The 18,201-nt window shown below is 30.9% G+C and overlaps 2 protein-coding genes and 1 pseudogene across 2 annotated transcripts; all 3 read left to right on the plus strand.

Annotated features, from left to right (window-relative positions):
* LOC146887053 (uncharacterized) lies at positions 1-739 on the plus strand (annotated as a pseudogene).
* Positions 740-791: 52 nt separating this feature from the next.
* Positions 792-7,266, plus strand: LOC114180649 (uncharacterized). Its single transcript, XM_085672003.1, has 10 exons — positions 792-825; positions 1,045-1,103; positions 1,234-1,447; positions 1,556-1,797; positions 1,883-2,089; positions 2,166-2,258; positions 2,325-2,426; positions 2,507-2,722; positions 2,967-3,069; positions 7,058-7,266. The coding sequence occupies exons 1-10, from the start codon at positions 792-794 to the stop codon at positions 7,171-7,173; spliced, it is 1,386 nt and encodes a 461-aa protein (XP_085528129.1). The 3' UTR covers positions 7,174-7,266.
* LOC114182667 (BEACH domain-containing protein B-like) lies at positions 3,540-4,432 on the plus strand. Its single transcript, XM_085672128.1, has 3 exons — positions 3,540-3,878; positions 3,982-4,166; positions 4,291-4,432. The coding sequence occupies exons 1-3, from the start codon at positions 3,651-3,653 to the stop codon at positions 4,301-4,303; spliced, it is 426 nt and encodes a 141-aa protein (XP_085528254.1). The 5' UTR covers positions 3,540-3,650; the 3' UTR covers positions 4,304-4,432.
* Positions 7,267-18,201: the final 10,935 nt, after the last annotated feature.

Below are 18,201 nucleotides of genomic sequence, written 5' to 3' on the forward strand. Positions count from 1 at the left end.
ATGGGCCCAATTGATTGTGCAAAACGCTACAATGCTTACAATGTTAATGGCTTCAAGTTTCGTACGTTAGAGAGAGATCATGGACTTAAAACACAAAATAGTGGAATATTTGGTACTTTTGGGACAAGGAGCTATGCAAGTAGCATTGACAATCAAATGTAATTTGGGGGTGTGCCTTATTATGGAAAATTGGTAGACATAATTGAGATCAACTATAATGGTCGATTCTCTGTTACTTTGTTCAAATGTATGTGGGCTGATACAACTACTTCTAGAGGGATTATAACAGATGACTTGGGATTTAGATTAGTAAACTTTACACGTTTAATACACATTGGTGATAATGATGATGACGAACCATACATTCAGGCTGCAGAAGCTCAAATGGTTTATTATGTAGTGGATGAATTAGATAAAAATTGGAGCATTCCTGTGCATCTAAAGCCACGAGACTTATATGACATTGGTGGAGATAATGATGTCACTTTTCATGAATGTGAACCATTTGAACAACAAAATTTGGAAACTTTATTTCTAGATGGAGAAGGGAATATACCATTAACAAGGTCATAGAGAAATTGAACAATTCTATATTAGTTTTTGTTTAAATTATCATCCATATTACTTATACATGCATTATATTAGATAATCATAATTTAATGAATGTGAATTGACTTGTATTAATGTTATTGTTTATAGAATTCTTGATGATGAAGAAAATATGCATGAAGAAGACTAATGACCAAGTTTCAATCCCTACCCAAAATAGAAGTGGCCAACCATCATCTACAATGTGTCCACCTGTGCCTCATCCATCTTGCCCAAGTAAGTTGACTAAGTCTCACCACGGGTTTCACCTACAGTAAGATTTGAAAAGTTTCACCTACTCATACTTCAAGGCCTAGTAATCCACCTCAACTTTCGTTTCCGCCACAGTCCATCATAACACCTCAATTTGCATCTCAATTTGGTATGATGATTATATTTCCATGTTAAAAAGTATCTTGCTTTTTCTTGTGTATTAATCTAATTATTATGCAGCAGGTCACATGAATTCTCATCCTATAGAGAATAATAATGAGCAACCTCCTCCCCCACCTCACATGAATTCAATGCTTTTAACATCTAAATCTAGTAAGATGTCTCATTTGCATATCATTTTGGTACTTTTAAATTTCATGTATTATCTATTTATTTAGTGACTTGAGTTAATTTGTAGAATGTTTGAAGAAGAGGTTGTTCTCCACTAGCAAGACCAATTCTGCACATGAATTTGAATTTGAATTTAATAATCAACTCAGAAATGAGTTTGTGCATGATTCTACATCTGAATCAACACCAAGGTTACAATCTGATAGTGAAGGGGAAGAAAATGTGGATATTGAGATGCAAAGTAATCAATCAAAGCATGTATCACGTAAAAGGTCATGGCTTGTTGATGTCATTGGTAAGATTGTTAATTTATTGATTTTTATGTGTAATTGTCCAAGCCATATAGTATTTGTGTTTTATGTTTATCTTAAACCAACAATATATTTCATATGTATTTTGACAGATGATGAAGGCACACAAGTTAGAAAACAATTAACATTGAATGATGTTTGGTTTTTATCTTCCAATGAAAGGATTCTTGTGAAATGGAATAGTGACAACCAACCAATTGATGATAGCGGAGCATTGTTGAATAGGTTTTTAGGTCGTGTTGCAAGAAATGTTAATGCCTTTCCAATCAGCTATCAAAGTTGGAGGAAGATTCCTAATGATTACAAAGAAGATATACTTAAGAAAACCATTCAAGTAATTGACCTATAATTTCTTTTATATGTTTTGATTCTTGTTATATGTCAATTGTTGTTAAACTAGTTGTGTAATAATTTTGAAGGCTAAGTTTCTAGTGGAATCTGATGCTCATGTGACATATATATTCAAATCACTTAACATAAAATGGAGTGAGTATAGACAACAACTATGGCAACAAAGAGATGATGGAACACGTAATAGAGATGAAATTATTACAATGTGTCCAGAAGGAATGAATAGAGACCAATGGGCTTCTTTTGTTGACTACCGTTTAAATTCAAGGACTAAGGTAATAAAAACTATCTTTTCTATTCTTTTAAGTGTTACTTTACTTATTTTTAGTAATTTTCTACATATATGCTTAGGAAATTGCCCAAAAAAATAAGGATAATAGAAAGAAGCAAACAGTTCCTCACACAGGTGGATCGAAGAGCATTGCACGGAAGAAGAATGAGATGGTAACTTTATTCATCAATCATTTTTGTTATATCATATATGATTCATGATTTTCTTAAGTTTTATAGGAGCAAGAGCTTGGTCGCAAAGTTAGTAGGGGAGAAGTTTGGATAGCAACACATAAACATGCTAATGGGGAATTTGTGAATGATGGAGCAAGAGAGATTGGAGTAAGTATAAGTTTTCTAAAGACAAATACTGAATCAAATTGAATGTTACCTTCATTGATAACATTTTGTATTATTTGTAGGAAAAAATTAAAGCATATGAGACAAATACATCTTCCCTTTCACAAGATATATCAATTGAAGATTCACTAGCTCATGTTCTAGGAAGTAAAGAACATTGTGGTCGTGTCCGAGGAATGGGATTGGGACCTTGCCCTTCTCGTGTGTTTGGATATACTAGGAATTTTCATTTTGGGACATCCTCATCTTGTCCTTCTTATTCAGAATTGCAAAATCAGGTTATTGATTTGGATTGTCATGTGTAACAATATGATGTTGTTCTCTTTGGATTGTCATGCCAAGGTTGTAAATGTTGTTGTGTTGAATATTATTGGACACTATTAATGTTGTTGTTGTGTTGCTTTGGATTGTTTTCTATAAGTAGGAGTAAGAAATGTAGTATATTTTTTGTTGATAGGTTGAATGTTTTATAATGTTTATGTGTTTTTTACGATTTTAATAATAGATTGTGTTCTAATATAGGTCACTGCATTAAAGTCACAATTGGATGAACAAAATAAACGAAATGAAGAACGTGACAAAAGACTTGATGCAATCATGAACTTCTTTTCTCAAAATTATCAAGGTCAATTGCCTCCTGAGTTGACTATGTTCAATCCTGCACCGGTAATGTTTAAGATTGCATAACTTCTTTTATTTTTCAGAGTTTACATTTGTAATTATGATTCACATTTATATTGTAGGTTTCTGATCAAGGAAGTGTGCCAACTAATACAACAAGTTCTGGACATGAGGAAAATCATATGTGATAGTTGAAGAATATAATATAATGTGGAAGTTAATTGAATCATTTTATGTTTTGAGAACTATTGTAGTACTTCATGATAGTTTTTGCTGACTAATATTGTACTTGAATTTGAATTTGAATTCGTATATTTGTTATATATCTTTAGCACATTATTTGAAGTTAATTCGTACATTTAGCACATTATTCCCTGATATATCAATATGCTAGTAAATATATCTTTCGTCAGTTTGATCTAGTGATTCAGTTGCCCAGTGGTTTTAAACTTCGCATCCATAAAGGATGCAATAGATATAGGAAACTTGATAGTTACTACAAGAAACGAATATTCATTTCCTAAGGGAAGTGGAAGGGATAAGAGTGGATCTATTAGTTTTGTTGATCGGCTAGTGGCACAAGAAATGACAGAAACTGCCAAAGAAAACTGGAGGAGGAGGGATGTAACAAATTTTGAGTATTTAATGATTCTAAATACACTTGCTAGAAGATCTTACAATGATTTGACCCAATATCCCGTTTTTCCTTGGGTCTTGGCTGACCACTCATCAGAGGTTCTTGATTTTAACAAGTCATCTATATTTCAAGATCTCTCAAAGCCTGTTGGAGCACATGATACAAAACGATTTGAGGTTAGCGTTTAAAATATAAGTCAGTGTGATCTATTATCTTTATTATTACCATTATTATGGTATGCTTCTTATATTTAGGTATTTGAATATGGTTGAGTTGCAGGCTAGGGATCCAAATGCAGATTTAGCACATTTCTTTGATGTGATAGGAGGGAGTGGCACTAGTGCACTCATAACAGCTTTGTTAGCCACACCAAGCCCTCATGATCCTACTCGTGCTGCCTTTACTCCTGCACAAATTGTAGACTTCTACAAACAAAATGGCCCTCATGTATTCAATTCATCTAGGTATAATAACACCATTAATATTCTCAGAACATCATCAATATTAACAATTAACCACAAATCATAATAACATGCTTCCGTTTTGTGTTTGTGATATTGAAACAACCAACATGCAAACATGGAAAAGATACGCAATTTGACGAGGAGTTTTTACACAACATAACTCGTGAACTGTTGAAGGACACACGACTTAGTCAAACACTTTCTAATGTTGTAATCCCAACTTTCGACACCAAGAGACAAAAGCCAGTTATATTCTCAAACTACAAGGTTAACACCATATGCATTTATTATATTTTTCTTTACTGAAAAAAAAACAATATAAAAGTTTTGGTGATGTAGGTTGAGAAGTATCCCTACTGCAATGCCTTGATGTCTGATATAAGCATATCGGCTTCAACAACACCCACTCTTCTTCCACCCTACTATTTTCAGAATGATGGTGTTGACTTCAATTTGATTAGTGATGCGGACTTGAGTATGCTTAGTAATGATCTAGTAAATGGGAATCCGGTAAATTAATTTCGCTATTGATTACAATTATGATCAAATTAATTAGATGTAAATTATGATGCATGGATACTTATATATATTGTTGCTTTCCCGTGTTTTGTGCTGTTCTGTTTTCAGGATTGTTAATCTGTCTCTATTATCTTGTTTTTCTGCTATCTGGAGGAACTTTTTTTACCCTATCCAAAAAAAGATAAATAGAACCGCACTCACAAAGAAAAGGAATATGTAACTTTTATGCTAGTATAATTAAAGCTGTTAAAAAATATTCAAAATTGATCAAATAGATACCAAATTGACTTGTTAAATTTTTTTAACCATTTTTTAACTGAAATTATCATATTTCGTGAGCTCTATATACACAGCTGATTACTCTATTTGGAAACATGTTACTAAACCAATTAAGAAGAAGTAAATAATTTTCTGCACTCACAGGGCTTTAAATATGCGAAAGCATTTATACCTTGTGAACATTATAAGTGGTTTCCTGTACTTTAGTTGAAAAGTCTGTTGGGATTTGAGGAGCAATGAACCTGCACAAGACCAACTCAGAAAAAGAAACAAAAAGAAAACCAGCACATAAAGGGTTCACTCAAAACATGTTACTGCAGAATTTTTATCTGTCTAATCCATAAAAAAATTGGTATTTTGCAGCTGTACCATGAATGTTCTCCTTTGAAGCTATCAGCTATTGCCGTGAGTTTGTTGGGAATGACAATGGTTTTGTCAGAAAGCTTATCACTTCCATTGGAGTCTCGTTGTAGTTGAAGGGAGTTCATGGTAATAGAGTTCATTCGAAGCCTGTAATGTTTCTCATTCTCAAACTTTATATATATATATATATATATATATATATATATATATATATATATATCAATGTTATATTCTAATGTGTAATAATTATGATAGCAGAATATTTATTTTGAATATTAATATTATTCTATTATAACATATTTTAACAGAATTCATGCTCCTAGATTTATTTTTTTGTTACTGATCATGAATATGTGCTTAAATTTGTTTTCTTAGTTTGTGGATGTGAGAGGATGTTTTATTATTAATCTTCAATATACGGTTCAACTTTGAACCCTCATGATTCATTATTTGAATCCTGATTCAACTACCATTTGTATATAATATAGGTTAGTATCTGGACCATAATCCCATTCAAACCTTTATTTATTGCATGAAATTAAAGACCATTAGGAAATCCAAAGTTCCCTCCAAACTGGAACCCTTTGTCTTGGCAACAGGTCTCTTGAAGCTAAGGATATTTCTCACAAAGGAGTCAAAGATGAAAATCGCTTTGTTTTGGGCCAAGTTAAAAAGATATATTTGCCTCATGTTGAAATATTTAGTGGGGCTAAATGGCCAAAGTTTATGTCACGTAGTATAGCCTTTTAAAGGATCAATGGTTAATGCTGAAGGTGTTCACCTAATTTTTTATGTTTGTCATGCTATACAGTGAAAATATATTTTTATGTGACTCATGGTTATTTGGCAAATAGAAGAGGCCTGAACGATAACAAGTTCACATGTTTCCAGTCTCTAGTGTCTACAATTATTTGCATGAGCAATGGAAGATTTTTGTTAACTAGAAAAATTTGATTTGAAAGTTTAGTTTATCTGTGAATACACCTTATTTTCAAAAGTTAATACTTTTTTTTGGTAACACTTTACATATTTTCACCATGTGAAATATTTATCCGTGCTGTAGAAGTTATGATATAAAAGTGTACATTAATTAGTGATGTGAAATTAAAGCATGCATTATCAATTCATAAAAATAAAGCTTTTTGGTGTGAGACAAAAAGTTGTCCACACTTGAAAGAAATCTGTAGTCTCCCAAACCTTGCATATAACCTTCTCGACCAGTATTGTTTAATATTTTTTACAGTTCCTCTCTGATTCTGATATACCTTTTATACCTTTAGAGAGCAACAAGGAATCTTCTCATCAATATATTTTTTTTTCTAGGCATTTGAATGGAACTGCTCTTGGTTCTTTTGTGCGGCCTGCTGTTCTAATAACTGATGCTTACAATGCTTTGAACAATCAGCCTTACAGATGGCAAAAGGACAAAGAATTTGGAGGTAACCATCTTTTTAATCCTGTAACTTCTGCAATGTGACTGAGCTAAGCAGGGTTTTTCCATTTTTTTTGTTTTTGCAATAGCCATTAAGAGTAAGCTGTAATATTTTATGTCTGGTACATTCACTTATAAGGCAAGCATGTACTTTTAATCTTGACCAAGAAGTGAAAAACAAGAAGTGAAACCATTTATAATGTTTATGTGTTTTTTACGATTTTAATAATAGATTGTGTTCTAATATAGGTCACTGCATTAAAGTCACAATTGGATAAACAAAATAAACGAAATGAAGAACGTGACAAAAGACTTGATGCAATCATGAACTTTTTTTCTCAAAATTATCAAGGTCAATTGCCTCCTGAGTTGACTATGTTTAATCCTGCACCGGTAATTTTTAAGACTGCATAACTTCTTTTATTTTTCAGAGTTTATATTTGTAATTATGATTCACATTTATATTGTAGGTTTCTGATCAAGGACGTGTGCCAACTAATACAACAAGTTCTGGACATGACGAAAATCATATGTGATAGTTGAAGAATATAATATAATGTGGAAGTTAATTGAATCATTTAATGTTTTAAGAACCATTACAATACTTCATGATAGTTTTTGTTGACTAATATTGTACTTGAATTTGAATTTGAATTCGTATATTTGTTGTACTTTGATATACATTTAGTCATTTATAAATAATTTATCAATTTGATGAGTTTATATCTATTTAGGTATAAATTCATTAAATATAGATTAAAAAAATAGAATAAATGTAAATAATTGTGATTGAAAAAATATATATGAATATATAAATGATAAATGATTAAAAAAATATAATAATAATAATCTAAAAATCTATGGTACTTTACGGAGGTTTTGAAACCTATAGTATTTTACGGAGGTTTTGAAAACCCAGGGTATTTTATGGGGGTTCTGAAACCTATGTTATTTTATGGAGGTTCTAAAACCCATAGTATTTTATGGAGGTTTCAAAATCCACGATATTTTATGAAGGTTTCAAAATTCATGGTAATTAACCGGGGTTTTAAACCCACAAAACTTAACTGAGGTTTTAAAACCTATGTTAAATACAAGACGATAAAAAACCTCCGTTATTGATTGGTGCTTCCTGGGGTTCATAAAAGCCCCGGCTAACACATTCTCCAGGGATGGTTTAGCGGGGGAAATCGAAACCCCGGGTAAAGAACTTAGTAGAGGTTTTAACCCTGGGTAATGTAAAAATAAACCTCCGTTAAAAATATTTTTTCTTGTAGTGTTTAGATATTGAAATCTAAAATATTTTATATTTAAATGTTAATTTTACAAATATTAGTTTACTTTTCTAAAATATTTTGAATATTTTTATATATCAATTTTAAAAGTACTTTAGAATATAAATATTAGAAAAAAAATTAATAACTATATTCTTATAATATTTTAAATAATTGTATTCTATTTAGCAATTAAATATAGGAATTTTATTCAATTTATAATTAAATTTAATAATTTATAATTGAATTTTAAAAAATAATAAATTCAAATATCAATTTTAGAAAAAATATTAATATAATATGTGTAAAAGATATTAAATTTAGTGTCAAGTTGAAAGGGACCAAATTGATTTTTTTTAAGAAAAATTGGGATTAAATTGAATAAAAATAACGAATATAGGAACTAAATTGAACAAAAACAATAGTACTACCCCAAACTGACACGTGGCATTAGGATTGACACGTGGCACAATTGTGACTTGACACGTGGACAAACTTTTTGAAATAAAAAAATTTAAAAAAATTTGAAAAAATTAAAAGAAATAAAAAAATAAAATAAAATAAAATAAAAAATAAAAAAATAAAAAAACTAGGAGTTGACACGTGGCATGTATTGTTCAAAAACGTTAACTATTTAAACACGGTTAGTGAAAAGGACCAAATTGACCACAATTTGACGAAAATGAGGACCTAATTGAACCCAAAATGAAAATAGGGACCAAATTGAATAAAAACAACAAAAATAGGGACCAAATGTATATTTAAGCCTTTTTTTTTAACTTTCCTTCCTCTCATGCAGAGAAATATAGGGAAAATGTGCATGTAATATAATAATAATAAAAAATCATTAATGATATTAAGTTTTTTAATTAATAATAGTAATATATTAAATAATATACACATCAATCAAATCTTTCACACACTTTTAGAAATTTTCTTCTCAATTTTCTTCATCTTTCTCTTAATCCAAACAACCTCACATTCACCTCTTTTTCTCTTCACATTTTCTCATTTCCACTCCTTCAAATCCATCCTCTTATCCAAACACACCCTTAGTGAAAATTGAAGTTAGTCTTTCTTCGAAACATTGACCCAATTTATTCCAGCAACTTTACAAATGCGTGTATTTAGTCCTCAAAATGTAGCGATGTTAAAAAATTGCCGAGCTGTCTAACGACGTTCCGTAATGGATGATGATGTTTGACCACGTCATTATACACGTGTCAATTGTAATAATTTTTTAAAAAAAATAAATTAAATTGTTATTTTTTAACTTTAAATATTTTGGAGAGTGTGCAACTGCCTTTTAACTAATTTAGTTCATTAAAATATGAATCTAATTAACACTTGTACAATGATGTTGCCAAACATTATCATCCATGGTTGAACATATTTTAACATCGTTAAATTTCGAGGATTAAATCCATATATTTTTAAAATTAAGGGACAAAATTGGGCCAAAGTTTCAAAGAGAGATTAATTCCAATTTTTACTGAAAATGAACAGACCAAAAACGTATTTAGCCCATAAATACACAAGGGAAATTAACTCTAAACCTAATTTTCATTACTTTCACATGGCATCAAATCTAGGGTTTCCATGTAACCTATATACAACTTTAAGTAAAAAATAAATTAATCAAAGTAAAGTTTGGACTAATTCTTGTTAATGTTATTACCTTTAATCAAAGTAAGGTCTCAATTATCGGTAAAAAATTATTTTATCACATGAAAGTTTCTAAATTAAATCAATGTATAGTTTGAATTAAATTTAAAAACCCTTTGACTCATTTAATATAGATTAAACACTATGCCAACTAGTTACAATGTAAAAATAATTACTTTTACTTTATTTAGAGACAAAAGACACAGAAAAACATAAACCACAACAATAATCAAAGAAATAAACCAGGTTTGCTCACTTTGACACCCCTAATTATAACTTCATAATCCATTAAGAAGTTACAACGGAATCAACCTAGAAGCTTAAGATTCCATGGATGAGGTGGTATACATCATAAATAAAAGAAAAATTGAAAAAAGGAATGGAAAGAAAGTTAGAGACGTGCTGGATGGCAACTACACCTAACCAAAGTTGTTAAGGTTCCCTTTATGTCTCTTTATATAGAATTTGATTAGGTTTTGGTTCTGACTTTTCTGTTGGTGATATCTTATTTATGAATTTCTAATAATGTAATATCCTCCAAATATCTTTTAAATAATCATAATCACAAATACATGATGGATATGAATATCTAAACAAATTCGAAGAGATATAACTACTTTTAAAAATAGTTAACAAATATTATCAATTGGTATTTATTGATATAATTATATAAATAAATTACTTAAAAATATCTAATAAATTATCAACTATTAATTTTTCCCTAATTTCTTGCAATTACTTGTACTTTCATTTAACCCACAGTGAGTTTTCGTCACATTATTCTCATGCTAGACAAGGAAGAACAGATCTACATAGCCTTTGTCATTGGTCATCATCACTGAAGCTGTCCACATGGGCATATATTTTGGTTTGGTTATGCGTTTTCAGGTGACGCATGTGGTGGTTCTTCATGGTGGATGCCTGGTTTGTCGTGTTGTTGTAGATGGTGTTCACATTTATTGATGGGTGATCTACTCGGCGAGTGTCATGATCTGGTTTTGCATGGTTGTTTGATGGTTGTGGGTACTTTGGCGAGCGTCGTTCTACAATGGAGAGGCACGCTCATGCGGTCTCTAATGAGGCTGACGACGAGGGAGAACCGCTATTAGTGTTATGATCTATTACAATTTTGTGTAGCTTAGTGGAGTGTAGCGAAGCCTGCTGTTTGAGTTGTTTACACTGAATGTCGACGACTGGTGCGATTTGGGAGACGCTCAAGGAGGTCTGGTGCTGGTCTTGTGTTTGATGGAAGAAGATGATGTGGTTGTGCAGTGGACATGGGAGGTTGAAAATGATGTGATTGGTCTTATTTTGGGAACTAGGATGCTACCACGTAGCAATAAATGGTTGGACAAATTGGTGTGTAAGATCATGATATGTGTTTCTTCATGGTTTATGTATGACTTTAGTGTGATATGTTAATTAATTGATTTATTTTATGTGCATGCATGAACATGTGACATGGGTTATAATTATATTTGTGCATCAAATGTCAAGAGTCATGTGATGGTTTATTGGTTGTGCATATACTTGATGGTTTGGAGGGATGTGAGTTTGAACTTTGGCTAGCGTTGTAACATCTCGATCGGATATTACGGATTTAAATATTAAAATAGAGAAAATATAATTAAACTGCATTTACTAAAATATCATTTCCCCAAAACGCGGAAAGTTTTAAAATTTTTATTACCTTAACAATAATCCAAAAATCCTCGATAATAAATACTATTATAATTGTCCAAAAGTCTAGTAATATCCATGTTTACAATTTATTTGAAATCATAAAAACAATATAAAACTATGAGAAAATCCTTCTCCCAAGTCTAGCCCCGCTCCGGCTCTACGCTCCACCAGAACCACCTGCAACGTCATCTGCTCCCGTGTACCGCATACACGATCATCACCAAATACAAGCAGATAGGGTGAGATAAAGGAATATAAACATATGCAACAATTTATATAACAAAACACACACATTAAAAGAACACCATCCTTTGGTCTCATCACATGGCCACCACCTATAAGCTCAAGCTATCATTGTTATCCAACCTATAAGCCACCACTTGTAGAACACATGCGAGAACACTCGCTATTCTGAGCCACAACTCAAAGAATGCTCGTATTACCCTCCATCCTGAGCCATAACTCTAGGAATACTCCAGCATCTGACCCTTGAGATATCGTCCAAAGCCTTGTAGACCACGCTCATCCAAAGGAGGCAATACACAATGTCTGCTTCATCAAAAATTGTCTGTTGCTCCACACGAGTCGTCAGGGGCAAAAGGCTTCTAGACCGCCTGGCGGACACCTTACGCCGCTAGGCGCCATACGCTTTCCAGAGCCTCTACCAGATCTTTTCCGCCTGGTGGGATCACATTTTTTGCCAAACGCCATGCTTTCCAAACTTCTCTAGTTTTCCCTTATCACCTGGTAGCACACCCCAACTGCCAAGCAGCACACCCCAAGCCGCTAGGCGCCACATTAGTAGTGTCACTACTACTGGTTTTTGGCACTTTGAAGCAAGCTCCAAAGAACCCTAAGCACTATACATACAATCCATAACATGAAATATGATTATCCAGTCATAATCACATGACTGGATCATAGTCCAACACAATCCTAAACAACCAAACAATATACAAAAGTAAGAAGAATACATAACCATTGCCCGAAATATCGCACGGACAATAAAATAGTAATAATGATAATAAAAAAATAACAATAACAATAATGATGATAATAATAATAATAAAACGAAACAATACAAATAAAAAATAATAATGAAAATAATAATAAAATAAAATGAAACAACAATAGTAAAACAACAATACTAATAAGATAAAATAATAATAATAAAATAATAAAAATAAAATAAAGCAATAATAATAAATAATAATGATAATAAAATAATAAATAAAATAAAATAATAAAAATAATAATAATAATAATAAAATAATAGTAAAATACAACAATAATAATAAAGATAAAGATAATTATAAAATAAAATAAAATGAAAATAATAATAATAATAAAAAAAAATAAAAATAGTAATATTAATAAGAAAAATAATAACAAAATAATAATAATAATATAAATTATTATTATAATAATAATATTTGTAATAAAACGAAATTTGAAAAACAAAAATAATAATAATGAAAACAATAATAAAATAAAATGAAATAATAATAAAATAATAATATTAATAAAATAAAATAATAATAATGATAAAATATAATAATAATAATAATAATAATAATAATAATAATAAAAGAATAATAATGATAAAAAAATCATTAACAAAACAAAACAATGATAATAATAACAATAACAATAGAATAAAATAATAATAATAATAATAATAATAAAAAAGATAATTATAAATTAAAATAAAATGATAATAATAGTAATAATAATAATAATAATAAAAATACTAATACAAATAATAATAATAATAATAATAATAATATAAATAATAATAAAATAAAATGAAATAATAATAATAAAACAGTAATATTAATAAAATAAAATAATAATAGTAAAATAATCTATAAAACTAAACAATTATAATAAAAATAATATAATAATATAATAGTAAAATAAATAAAATAATAATATTAATAAATATAATTATAAAATAAAATAAAATGAAATTAATAATAATAATCAAAATAATAACAAAAATAAACATAATACAAATAAAAATAATAATAAAAATAAAAAAAATAAAAATGATAGTAGTTGTAATAATAATAATAAAGTAAAATAATAGAAATAATAATAATCATTATTATAATTATAATAAAATAATAAAAAATAATAGTAAAATAAAATAATAATAATAGTAATAAATAATAATAATAATAATAATAATAATAATGGTAAAATAAAATAAAATTAATAATGAGAATAATAAGAATAATATTAAGTCTGTTGTATTTAGAAGAAAAACTCTAAACATCTCGTCAAGCCAAAAAGAAAAATCATGATAATCATAGTAATGATTGGGTCACAAAAGGCAAAAAGAAGAATCATGATAATCATAACAATGATTGGGTCACCAAGAGAACTCAATAGAACAGAAACCACAAACACACACATACTCTAAAACCACATACGACAAACATCAAGAAGTTAAACAATATAAGGATTTGATTCAGGAGAAAACTTTCATGTATCAATATATAACACAATTGCATATAATATCATTAAAACAGGAAATGGCAGCTCCCCTAACCTAGTTTCCTTTGCTTAAATTTGAATATGTGATAGTTCTTCTTGACTTAAATTGGCTTCCCTTGCTCCCACAATTCAGCTCCAAACAAGCATTCAATTCTCACCACACACTCTCTGAATTCGTGCTCTACTTGCTAAGCAACATTGGCAACCTAGAAAACCCTTCTTCTCACCTAAAAATGTACTTTTAATGGTGCCTTAAAGATATGTTAATGTTCTAAAACGAAAATTGGCATTTAACTTAGCTTAATGGTAATTCAATGTTTGTCTTATGATGGTTTTCCAGCCCTCCCTTGGCTGCTAGGATTTTATGGCTTTTCATATTCATGCCAACATAATTCTAGCAAAAAGAAAGTTTAATGTGGGACTACCAAGATTCAAACCCATAACCATGCCAATGTCCAAACCAATGCACAACCATTTAACCAATTCATGTTTCGTGATACTTCACATAATTCTATAATTATGTTATAACTCCTCATGACCTAACACATTATTAATGTAATAATAATAATTTAAATAACACACAAATGACATACATGGAACTTGAACCCAAGTCCCTTCACACAATAAAGTACTTTCAACCACTTGAGCCAATACTTTTCCATGTCATACATGTCAGAATAAAATGCCATAAAGGCTCCCACTAACCATATTTGTTAATTAATTATTTAATTAATTAGTTAAATTTCACGGGTCTTACAAGCGTGATATGGTCCTTTTCACAATTACCATTTTTTTCTACATTTGAGAGACCCTAGAAACCCTAGCAGTCATCAGGGAAGTGATATCGCTGTCGTTGACGCGATTAAATTAATACTACTAAACTATAGCAACTTCAGTATTGCTAAGATAGTAGTCAAGAAAATAGAAAGGGTAAAGTAACCCTAAGTCGTCTCCCAACGAACACGGAATTGATTTTTAACAAATTAGTTCTTATAAAACTATACAAATGAGTTAGTCAAATAAAATAAAAAATATAGGGGATTAATATAAACAAAGATAGAAATAAAGTTTAAAAGATAAAAAGAAATAAAAACAATAGTAAAGAAAATAGATTGATTCCATTGCTTTTTCAAAATAGATTCATCATCGGTTATCTAAAGATTATTGCTCAATTAATTATTGTTGTAGATTTACAAATTAATCAATGTAAAGTCTCAATGAATTTGTTGGCGTTCTCACTTTTAACCAAAGTATAGTCTCAATTAAAAGTGAGAACTTTTAGATTATCCACAGTAAATTCAACCAAAGTACAGTCTCAATCAAATTTTACTATGCCTAATCATGTCTATTCTTTTATCTCCTCACCAAATAAAAAGCTTAATTAATCAAAGTAAAGTCTCGATTAATTTTCATTAGAGTAAATACCTTTAATCAAAGTAAAGTCTCAATTATTGGTAAAAACTCATTTAATCACATGAAAGTTTCTAAATAAAATCAAAGTAAAGTCTCAATTCAATTTAAAAACCCTTGAACTCATATGATCAACATACATATAGATTTTAAATCATTACTTTTTACGTGATTCAAAGATAAAAGACATAGATAAATTAAAACCTCAACAATAATAAAAAGAACAAAGAAATTAATTCATTCTAACCTCAAAATCCATAATGAAATTACAATGGAATCAACCCAAGAAGTTTAGAACTCCATGAATGCAAAATAAAGAGAGAAGAAAAGAGAGAAAGAAATTAGGTCCCCCTAAGGGTTCCTAAATTTCGAAGTGCTGAGCTTTTTTTTCTACTTCTTCCTTGGTCTCTTTATATAGGAATTGGACTGGGCTTTTCTGTTGCTAAAATCTCTCAAATATCTTTTAAAATAAAGATAAAGATAAATATTCAAAGATATTTGGAGAGATATAGACTATTTAATAAATATAGTTGGTTAATAATTTATGATATAATTAAATAAATAAATTATTTAAAGATATCTAATAAATTATCACCAAATAATATTTGTATTAATTTTCTAAATAGCCTATTTTCAATTTTGTAGTCCAATTTTGCAAAGGCATCCAAAAATATCAATATTTGCAGTTAAACCCCTCTCCTTTGACCAGTCTTTGACCAGAGTTGACTGTTTGACCAGCTTTTGAATGCTTGACCAGATTTGACCATTTGACCGTGCAATAGCAGACTGACACGTGGCAGCTCCTTCTCTCTCCAGAATTAGGGTTTCACTCTCTTACTCTTCTCCAACAAAGCTACTACCTGATGATGGCTGCGGCTGCCGTTTTTTGACGACGAAGGCGCGGTGGTGGAAGCGATGAACGGCTGCTGGTTCAGATGCGCGCTGGTTCGTGGATTCTGGCTCGCGTTTTGCTGCGTTCCCAATCTGTTCGAAGGTTCGAACTGCCACTGGTGCGTTCTGGTTACAGGTGGTGGTGCAGGTTCGCGGTGGCCATGGTTGCACACTTTGATTGCAGGTCTGCGGTGGCCACGGTGGTGCGCGATGTTGTTGTGATGTGCAGATGCGAAACAGAGAGGCAACAGATGCGTGAAGAAGAGGACACGATCTGCGTGGAGATGATGAGGAAACTGTGGTGGCTGACGCAGATCTACTTCCGAATGGGTGCTACTCCGGCGAGATCCATGGCTGACGGTGCGGGAAGAAAAACTCGCGGTGGCCGTGAAGCTGGTGCAGGGATGAATTGCGCGTCTCTGTGGTTTTCCGCTGCCATGGATCTGTGTGTGTGGCGCGCTGCAGCATTTTCCGGCGAAGAGGACGGCAGAGAGGTGGTTGCCGACATGGAGATGGAGGCTAGGGTTTGGGAGGTTGAAGGTGATGACGTGGCAACATGCTATTGGCTGAATTTTTAGTTGCTAGATCATGACACGTGGCATTATATTATTGGTTAATTTAATTAGTGGAGGATTGCCACATGGCATGATCTGAGTGAATTGGGTTTAAGTGATAGGAGGGGTGCAAATAGACATATTAGGGGGTGCAGAATAGGTTTTGGTGAGACCCATTTAGAAAGAGGGGAGTGTATGAGTAAAAACTGGGGTGCAGAAGTGATTCTTCCAACTAATTTTAGCTTTATTTAAAGGTGTTTTGTAATTTCAATCTATTTATTTTCTCACCTTTAAATAAGATTAATCTTAACTTCAACTGCATCAACAAACGTTAAAATATCCAAAAATAATTTATGCAGCTAAAAATCACTTTTTAAGACATTTTTATCGCACAAGCTCAAACAACCTAATTATCATAATTATCAATTAACTCACTCTTTAAGCACACAAATTCAATTAAATACCCAGAGTTAAATACTGAATGAGGGCAAAAATACGCACTCATCATACCCACACACTTATCCTTTTGCACTCCTGGGCAAAATCAAGCAATTTCAAAACTTCTTCTGAGGTATTTTATTTCACATCGACACTGGATCAAAGGAATGAACCTTACTTGAGACAAATCAATATTCTAGAAATCAAATTATCATGTATATACAAACGGAAAGGTTCTTTTTTTCACACATGAGTTAATCTTTTGAATTCACAAGACAATCAATTATGAAAGAAAGCACTCAAGTTAAATGTGTATTTTCTCACCAAAATTCTCTCAAGTGTTTTGGCTTGTGTTTTCACTCAAAATACTCATGTAAGCAAACTCTCATAATACTTAACAAGACTCTAATATTCACAAACTTTCAGAAAATATGCATTCAAAGATCTTGAGGACTTTTCACAGGTTATAACAGGGCCAAGGCAAAGGTAGGAAAATTTTTAAGACTCTTGGGTTTTTGAAATAGTAATGTAGGAAGAATAATGGAGCATAATTTAAAAAACAAGTCTTTTTCGTTTATTGCTTTGTTGCTCTCTTTTTTTTTTATAGAAAGCAATTATTTCAACACTTTTTCATCAACAATTTTTCCTTTTGCCATTTTTATTAATTTGTGGGTGAGGTACTCACCCACACACTTTATTCCTCAACCATTCCTGAACATAATCCATTAGCTCCTTCTTTCTTCCTAAGGTAGAATATGGTCTTTTTCTTTTCAAGGTTATGCAATAGGCTTCAAACAAGAAAAAGAGGTTTAAAAGCACAAAGGGGTTACCAATGGATTAATATCAAGGTGGACTTATTTGGCAAAGTAGCTAGAAACAAGAATTGCCTCAATCATATCAAATCATGCATATTCACCTAAGATGCAAAACAAAAGAGTCAAGCTAAACATTTGAGTATAAACAAACATGAGCAAGTCACTCAAGAAAACATAGGAATGACACATAGCAGTTCATCCTTTACATTAAGG

The sequence above is a fragment of the Vigna unguiculata genome, chromosome 4, assembly GCF_037176805.1.
Source record: "Vigna unguiculata cultivar grain cowpea cultivar isolate G323 ecotype 2 chromosome 4, ASM3717680v1, whole genome shotgun sequence".
NCBI classification, from domain to species: Eukaryota; Viridiplantae; Streptophyta; class Magnoliopsida; order Fabales; family Fabaceae; genus Vigna; species Vigna unguiculata.